Here is an 8,636-nt window from a genome sequence, read left to right on the forward strand (position 1 = left end):
GCCTCTCGGGCGCTAACACTAGGAGGCGCTGAGTGCCGCTGCTAGAGCCGGGGAGCCTGGGGGAGGCGGACAGGGCTGCCGCAGAGCGGAGGGAGGCCGGGGCCGCCGGGCGGTGGGAAAACGAAGTTCGGAGCCCGAGCAGCCGGCGGCCCCCGCAGCGCCGTGCCCAGGCGGGCGCTCTGCCCACCCCGACGGGGGCTCCCGGTCCCGCCCCCGCTCCTTAGGGCGGGGCGGGGCCTAGGCTCCGGCTGAGTCTTGGCCTTCCAGAAAGTTCCCTGGGAAGGCCCGAGCTCGGAGGTCACGGGCGGGGGGCACCAGGAGCGAGCAGCTGTGGAGAGGAAGGCGGGCGGTGGGCACTTCCGGGGCCGACGTCCGGGGCCCCATCCCTGCGGCCCGCGCAAGGGGCAGCGAGCAGCCGCCCTTCTCTCCGGGCGGGGACCGGGTCCCGCCGCCTCCCTCCCTTCCGGTCCCCCCCAGCCACCGGCGACGGGGCGGGGGGCGGGGCCGCACCTTGGCCCCACCCCGGCCGCCCCCCTCGGGCCCGGGGCCCCTGTGCTCCCCGCTCGGGCCGCGGGAGGAGGGAAGACGCCGGCCTCTCGGGACCGTCCTCGGGGGCGATGGGGGAGGGGCAGGGAAGACACTTGGGCCTTGCGCGCCAGACCCGGCTTCCCGCCTCGCTCCGTGGGGACCCAGACGGCAAAAAGATGAAGGTCTTATTTTATTTAGTTAAACATTCATTTGTAAGTGAATCTTCCGTGAAGACGTCCTGAGTGTACGTGTGCAGGGGGAGGGAGGCCAGCGAAACGGAGCTCGCTCCCCTCCCCCCAACTCGGCCGGGCCTCCTGGCCTCCCTCCCGCAGCCTCCCAGCCAATCATTTTCCCAGGCCCCAGCCCAAGTCCCAACTTGCCCAAGAGCTGGGCCTCCACCGGGAGAGGCCGCGGTGGGAGAAGAGTCAGGTGACCCAGTGGCTGGGGAGGGCAGAGGCTGACCAGGCAGCCCCGCCCCCGAGTCACGGCCAACCCAGGCCCGGGGGCGTGCACCACTCCTGCACCGGTGTTTGGGCGGGAGGGGAGAAGGCGTCCGTGGGAAGTCGTGGGGAAGGATGGGCTCTTAAATGGCCCCCAAGTAAGGGAGCGGTGCACAGGCAAACACTGAGTGGGGGGGCCGGAGTTAATGCTGTTCTTCTCCTAAACCTAGGAAGGCTCAGGGCACAACAGGACAGGGGGCTCAGAGCCACCTTAATTGGCTGCGGAGAGCCCTCCACTGAGAGTCACCTCTTCTGGGTCCGAAACGTTCGGAAGAGCCACTGGACGATGAAGGGCCACAGGAGGAAGAAGAGCAGCGTGGGGCCGGAGAGCCTGAGGGGCCACGGCCGGGCACTGGGCGGGGTCCTCTGCTGCCAAGAGGGGGGGAGTCAGGGGCCAGCCCAGGCTTCAGCACAGACTGGGCCCTCCTGAGGAAGCTTCTTCCAGAACTAAGAGGGAGCTTCTGTCTCCCTAAGACTGTAAGAAGTGGGGCAAAGAAGGCACTACCCCCACATCTGCACCACTAGAAGGGAAGGGATCCTGATGTCCCCAGTGTGTCCCTGCCAGCTGACCTCAAGTTCCCTCCCATCCTCCCCAGGGCAATCCAGGTGCCAGGGGGGCTGGAGGGGCTGGCTGCCTCGTGGAGACTGGCTTCTAGGGTATCTCTTCTGGCCACACAGCAGTGGTCCTGGTGGTATGGCTTGGGCACCCAATATTATAAAGGATGTGCCACATATTTCAAATGGTACTCAGATTTTAGTTTCTAAATATCATTAGAAACTAAAAGCCAGGACTATATCTTCTAAAAGCCAGGACTCCTTGGAGAAGTGGTTAATTCCAGGTCTGGAGCAGGGAAGGTAGAGGTGAACGTGGGACATCTTGTACCAGAAAGCAAGGAAGCTTTTAAAGATTAATGAGGTCATGTTATAAGAACATAGGACCCAGCTTGAAAGGGTCTCCATTGACCAAAATTGTGACAATGTAAAGCATCACAAAGAATTAATTTCAGTTGATTGAAATACCGAATCTTTAAAATCCATTAGTCCATGATGATACTCAAAGAGAAAGTTGGAAATTTGTCACCATTGAGGTGGCTGTTAAATCAACTCCTTACTTTGGGTAATTAAAGAGAAAGAATTAACCTTTATTCTGCCTTTACATAAGTAAAACCCTAGATGAAACTCTACAGAAAAGTGACACCTAACATATGGTAAAGGAATAATAGAATTTAAAAGTCAGCATTTCTTTTCCAAATAAAGGATTGACCCAGGCAAGGGTTATCCATCAACTATCAAAAATCATGTGGCCAGTGGGGTTAATGGGGAGCTGGACATTGCCTAGCTGCAAAAGGAAAACATGACTTAGCAGTGGTGGGATCAGAATGTCACCCCTTCCTCATCCATGCAAGTATCATTAATAGTGGGACATCCATGTCTGTGTCCCCTGCTGTGAAGAGCATCATATCTGACATAATATGGTCATGTAATGACCAGCCTTAGAGATAATCGGAAAGACCCAAAAAGGAACATTCTACGGGACCACTGCACTGGCCCTGTCAGTAGCAAGGAAGAAGGGCTAGTCTAGATGAAAGGGGTCTCAAAGGACAGAGGAACCAAAGGCAGCACATGCGCCAGGAAGGGCCGGGCCGGGCAGAGCAGCTGGCAAAGGTGATTTCAGGACGAATGGGGAGATTACAGTTTGGATTGGGTATTTGATGATATGAAGAAATTGTGTGTGCTAAAATGTTGTCATTTGGGCTAGGTAGTAGAACGTTCTTATTTTTAGAGATGGAAAACTGACTATTTTGGGGTGGAAATCTTTAAAATCTTCAGCATATAAAATTAGTTAAAGGTAAAATAAGAAAGAGAGAGAAAGAAAAAGGAAAAGAAAAAGAAAGGAAAGGAAAAAAGAAAAAAAGAAGATAAAGCTTTGCGGGATGGGTGTTGAAAGGTGCGTCTGAGGAAATCCCTGCCACCCTGGCTGCCACCCACAGTGTCAAGGGGATCAGCGGTCACCCAAGGGATCCCACACATCCAGCAATTCAGCTGTCTCCTGCCCCTACCACCCTAGGTTTCTCAGGAACAGACCCACGCAGAGTCGATGGTGAGTCCCAGCTGCGGAGGGAGACAGACCTGGGGCCATTCCCAGCTCCATCACCTGAGGTTAGTAATAACAGTAGTAGTAACAATGGAAGGGGCATTATCTCATCTAATCCTCACAGCAGCTCTGTGAGGTTCCTCTGGGCCCTCTGTCCTCAGGTGAATTCCCCAGCCTCTCAGAGACTTGGTGTCCTCTTCCGTAAAAGGGAAATGAAAAAGCAAACCTAGAGGCACCTGGGTGGCTCAGGGGTTGAGCATCTGCCTTTGGCTCAGGTCGTGATCCCGGGGTCCTAGGTTCGAGTCCCGCATCAGATTCCCTGCAGGGAGCCTGCTTTTCCTTCTGCCTGTGTCTCTGCCTCTCTGTGTGTTTCTCATAAATAAATAAATAAACTCTTAAAAATAAAAAAGCAAACCTAGTTCATAGGGTTGTGTGGATTACGTGAGATAACATAAATCCTGGGTTTGGCACTAAGCGGGGGCTCCAGAAATGGTAGCTGTGACTGCTTGTGAGCTCAGGACCCCAGGTGCCCAGGTGTAAGGGGCAAGCAGATCTAGGAGCAGAGTGGAGAGAGTAGGGGGACGAGGGCTGCACTGTTTGGGAGCAAACCCTAAATCTGGGAACAGAAGTCACGAAGGGGCACCAAGGAGCCCCAGCCCCAGTGGAAGGACCAAACACATCTTGGCCTTCCAGACTGCTTGCTGGAATTTGTCCTCACACTCACTTTCTCCTCCAGCAGAGGAAAAGCAGGAAAGGAGGGCCCTTCGCACCCTCCCTTCCAGGCTGGAAGCACTTCCGTCCCCCCTGCCTGCTCTGCCTGTGACAGGAGCCACACCATTCTCTGCAGAAGTCAGAGATGTGGGCCAGTGGATAGTTAGGAACAAAAGACACAAGTGGCACCATGAGGAGCCTGGAGGAGAGCCCCATGGAGCTCGGCCCCAATCTCACCTGGGGCCTTGGGGGTAGCTCACCTGCTCCGGGAGGCTGGGCATACTCTCAAGGCTCTGCAGTCTCCCCTGGACATCCCGCATGCTCTCTTGCAGTGCCCGAACTGTCCCCACTAGCCACGTGTCCAATTCCTGGGGCCCCATCAGGCTGCCCTCTGAAGAGCACAGACACACAAGGAAGGGGACTCAGAAGGCAACTCGGCTGTGGAAAGGGTGGTGGCAGGCTGGGGCAGGCCTGGGGAAAAGTAATAGCGTGCAATCCCTTATAAAGTGTGTCTTTTATAATAAAGTCCATCCATGTGGCTGAGTAACAGGTGGCCACGGGTTTGAATCCCAACACTGTCACTTGCCTGTGTGACTTTGGGTAAGCCAGAAACTTCTCTGAGACTCATTTTGTCATATGAAAATTAGGGGAAGAGGTCATTGTCTTCACAGGACGCCTTACTCAGAGGAATAAAGGAGATAACATTTATGAGAGTGCCCCTTAAGGGGTGTGGCACACTGGAAGTTCTAGAAGGAGATAGGACGGAAATCATTATCCTTTGACAGTCTCAAATGGAAAACCTTCAGAGAGGGGGCCAGGCAGGGACTTTGCCCATCCAGGCTGGCATCTGGCTGTTAGGCAAGTGCCCGCTGCTGGACTTTCACCTCCGCCCCAAGAGGGCAGTCAAGGGAAAGCCTGTGGCACACTAGAGCCATAAGGAATGGCAGAGTGAGTGAAAGGTTGGGCAAGGGCTCACCTTTCTCTGCAGGGAGCATGGAGCTGTTTCTGGTGTCAGGCTCTCCTCCAGGGGCTCCCTTCTGCTCTGTCCAAACCTGTTGAGATGAGTCACAAGGTCCAGGGGTGGGGGTAGAGCAGCCAAGGCACAGGGGGTTGGGGAAGGCAAGGAATGAGGGGTAGTCTCACCAGCTCAGGTTCCAGCTGCTCCAGGGAATCACAGAAAACCTCAGAGTCCAGGTCCCTAGGTGGCTGGGACTCTGGGCAAGGGGATAGGTAACATTAGTGACAAGAGGGAGGCGATGGAAGAAGAAGGATGTGAAATGGGGCAGAGGCACCTGTTCAGGGGCCATTAGAGACACTGCCACAGGAGGCAGAGATGGGTCCCAGGAGTGAGATCCTGGAAATGGAATCCCAAAAACTGTCCCCTGGCCCTTGCAAGCACAGAAGGTCTCCGTATGTGTGCCCGCGAGGTGTGACATCCAGCCTTCTCTCCTTACCCATCCCACTGGGAGCCCCCACCCACCACCAGTCTGGGTTTGGTTTGGCTCTCTGTCCCTGTGGCCCAGGCACTGACCTGGACTTGGGGGTTCAGGTTCCCTGGGGAGGCAAGGAGGCTCTGGGGTAGCCCCAACATCTCCATTCAGCACCTGCTCTCTCCAACCTGCTGAGACAGCACCCAGAGGTGGGACTGGGAAGAGGCTGGTGCTTCCCAGGGAAATCAGCCCCTGCTCCCCATCAGCCATGAGCTCTCCCTAAGGCCCACTCCATCAGGGGCACTGGTTGGAGTCCCTACAGGGACATCACCTGGAGCCCTGTGCCCCTAAATCCCCCTTCAACTGAGCAGCCCCTCCACCTGGACCCAAGAAAATTCACTCAGCACTTGTGGAGCTCACAACCTGGGGGCCTGACCTGTGACCCTTCTTAGGAAGGTTTCCGGGGGCCTCGGCATATCAGGGATCACCCGGTACAAGGGCTCGAAGTGAGCAAACATGTCCTCTGCCACCGCGCCCAGGGGCACTGTGTCAATCACCTGTGGGAGAGGGGGTCTATCGGGTAGGCGCCAGCCCCTCCTGCTGCCGTCCTCTTACCCCACCTTGAGCTGGGTCCCTTCCACCCTGCCCCTGCCCTGCCATGCCCCTCCACCCTGGGCCCAGTCAGGGACCAGAGACAGGCAGAGCTGGGGAGATAGCATGAAGGTGGTAATTCCCACAAGTGTGTCAACGTGCAGGAAACATAATGGAGGTCAGCGCTGAAGGGTGGAAGGCAGGCCACCTAGCTGGGACCTTGGGGACAGAAAAAGCCCACAGCCTCGCCCTACCTTCTGTGCCACTAGCTTCATCTCAGTGATGTAGGCAGACATGGCCTCTTCCCTGCTCATCTTGCCCAGGCTGTTCCAGGCATCCCTGGGGGGCAGAGAGCTGTGAGGGGCTGGTTGACAGCTGAGGCCTGTTTGCCCAGCTGGTAGGGAGCTCACCACTTATATCGTCCAATTGGGTCCCAGAACCCAGGCCGGGGGATCAGGCAGGGTCCCATGGTAGCTTGCTTGTAGTAGCTGTAGAATCTCAGCATCTCTTCATAGGAGGGGCGGTAAGAGCCTGGGCAGGAGGGGTGGAGGTGGAAGGCAGAGCATCACCCCAAGCTCCAAGAGTGGAGGTGGGGGGAGACCCACTCTTGGAATGGGCAGAGATGGCGAGGCTTCCCACCCAGGGGGACAGGGGCAGGAGGTAGAGGAGATCCCCAAGGCAGCCCAGGCAGGGACTTATCTGCATAAACTGCAGGGATCAGAGCCTGGCAGGAGGCAGACCCCAATCTTCTTGACCCTCAAATGCAGGTCTCCGTGCCCTCACCATTCTTGGGCAGGTTCTGAATGACACTGACTGCGGCCTGGAACTGTTTTTGGTAGTCCGGTTCTGGGCTTTCATTCTCGGTACCCATACCCAGCGGCTCGAGCCCTGGGGACCTATTTTTTGAGCGACTCTGCAAGAACAAGCCTCCGTGTGAGCAGACCTCCACGATCCACCCTGGCCAACAACTCAGTAAGCCACTGATCCACTTTCCAGAGGGGCAGACTAAGCTCTCGACCTGAGTGAGATACCCTGTGGGCGGGGTCAGAAGCTGAGAAGATTCCTTTCCAAACACCAGGGCGGCGTGGGTGGGGCCAGGGTGGGCGCAGAGGACCTCGGTGGGTGGGTGAAGGCAGGTGTCAAAGGTCGTCGTTCCTCCTCTAGATGCACATCTCCAACTCCTGACCAGGAGAACCGGCAAGCCAAGCGGAGTCAGGGTGGGGCCAATAGACTCTCACCCTGGTCCCCCACCCGCTCTGCCCTAGGGTCCCCTAACCCCAGCCGCCTGGCCGCCTGGCACTCACCCTGCAGCTCCCACCACCCGGACCTAGGTCCTCGGTCGCCACTAGCCGGAGGCTTCCGACTGACCTCCGGGCCCAATCTGACCGGGATGTGGACGCAGGGGAAAATTTAAGCCAATGAGAGAGCCCGTTTCAGCTTCTCCTTCTATACCTCAGCCACTCAGCGCGGCCCTTTCAAGATTATGCAAATAGTTTAGCTGTGCCTCTCCCAATCAGTCGAGGCGGATCCACCGGCCGGCTCCCCGACCATGTAGGGGCCGGAGGCGGGAGGAAGCGCCACCCGGTGGACGTAGGGAAAAGACGCGGAGTCCTCGCGCCCCCTGGTGGAAGCCCGCGTCCATCAGCCGAACCCCGGTCCTGCAGAGCCCAGCGACCCAGCTCAGGTCCTCAGATCCTTCTAGGCGCTGGAGGTTAAAAAAGGAAGTCATGCCCCGGCAGAAGAGGGGGTTCTGGGGGAGGGGCATTGGAGCTGAGTTTTGGAACCTGTCAGTAGTAGGCCAAGAGAAAAATGAGGGAGATCATTCCTGGAGGAAGGAATTGCAAGATCAAAATGCAGAAAGAATGTCCCGACAGGGGTGAGGACCCCAACCAGTACGTCGAATCTCTCGGTCGAGGATATCTGAGAACGGACTCGAGCAAGTAGGTTGGCAAATCTAGGTCTTGAGGAACTAAGCGGTCTCTTGGAGATGCCGCGCTCTTGACCGCCGCCTAGTGGCGCTGTGCGTCCAGCTCTCCGCACCCACCCTAGGGCAGTAGCTGCAGACAACCCTAACATGGTTAGTCTCCTGCCATCCCACCCTTGGAGCACAGATATTCTGACGGTTTCATAAATAGTAAGAGAACGCATAAGGCTATGGCCAGGGCCCACACTCCACGCTCACTCACAGGTTGATGTCACGGACACCTACACGGGGTGCGGCGGCCTTCCTGGGGCGCCAACCCATCCCAGCCTCGAACACAGAACCCGAGTTCAGCCGGGGATTCCAGAAAGTGCACCCCATCTTTCCCAGCTTTGAGACTTGTGCCGCTGAGGGGCCAGCAACTGGCCTGGCGCAGAGAGGGTTAATCCTATGACGTCACAGCCAGAGTCTTCCTACCCACCACCCACCACTTCCCGCTCCCCCCACCTCCAGTTCGGGTTGCCCTCCCCCGCCTGGCTCCGTTCTCGGGGTTCTCTCGGCTTTCCGGGCGGGCCCGAGGACCCCGGGCCCAGGACGAGCCGGGGGCCCCGCAGAATCGGCTCCCTTCTGAGGCCTCCGGGCGGGACGGAGCAGGAGAAGGTGGAGAGGGGTCCCGGGTCCACCTCGAGTCGGGGTCCCGAGAACGCAGGGGGAGTCTGCCGCAGGACAATCCTCGGCCCTCCTCTGGCCCCCAGCCCCCGATTTGGGGCGGAGGTCACCGGTGGGGCCGGGATCCGAGGATCGCTGCGTGGACGAGGAGGGGGACTCATGAGCGGGGGGCGGCCGCAGAGGCGACCCCT

At 57.8% G+C, this 8,636-nt stretch overlaps 1 protein-coding gene across 4 annotated transcripts; it reads right to left on the reverse strand.

Annotated features, from left to right (window-relative positions):
* Positions 1–696: 696 nt before the first annotated feature.
* On the reverse strand, positions 697–8,258 carry ACBD4 (acyl-CoA binding domain containing 4). Of its 4 annotated transcripts, none has more exons than XM_055335818.1 (11): positions 8,042–8,258; positions 6,874–7,036; positions 6,639–6,768; positions 6,266–6,386; positions 6,110–6,194; positions 5,701–5,821; positions 5,366–5,455; positions 4,978–5,048; positions 4,811–4,886; positions 4,095–4,225; positions 697–1,394 (listed from the first exon to the last, which is right to left on the reverse strand). In XM_055335818.1, the coding sequence occupies exons 1-11, from the start codon at positions 8,155–8,157 to the stop codon at positions 1,272–1,274; spliced, it is 1,227 nt and encodes a 408-aa protein (XP_055191793.1). In that variant the 5' UTR covers positions 8,158–8,258; the 3' UTR covers positions 697–1,271. The 4 variants fall into 4 exon arrangements, with proteins under 4 accessions (XP_055191793.1, XP_055191776.1, XP_055191801.1 ...); XM_055335801.1 differs by having other exon boundaries at positions 697–1,397; XM_055335826.1 differs by having other exon boundaries at positions 5,366–5,452; positions 8,042–8,254.
* Positions 8,259–8,636: the final 378 nt, after the last annotated feature.

This window comes from Nyctereutes procyonoides, unplaced genomic scaffold, assembly GCF_905146905.1.
Source record: "Nyctereutes procyonoides isolate TBG_1078 unplaced genomic scaffold, NYPRO_anot_genome, whole genome shotgun sequence".
In the NCBI taxonomy this organism is placed as follows: Eukaryota; Metazoa; Chordata; class Mammalia; order Carnivora; family Canidae; genus Nyctereutes; species Nyctereutes procyonoides.

Coding starts and splice junctions, on each gene's coding strand:
- ACBD4 (XM_055335801.1), bottom strand. CDS start 8,157: ATGGGGTGCACTTTCTGGAATCCCCGGCTGAACTCGGGTTCTGTGTTC. Junction 5,822..6,109: donor TGAAGCTAGTGGCACAGAAG/GTAGGGCGAGGC, acceptor CCTCTCCCACAG/GTGATTGACACAGTGCCCCT. Junction 4,226..4,810: donor CATGCTCCCTGCAGAGAAAG/GTGAGCCCTTGC, acceptor TGTGCTCTTCAG/AGGGCAGCCTGATGGGGCCC.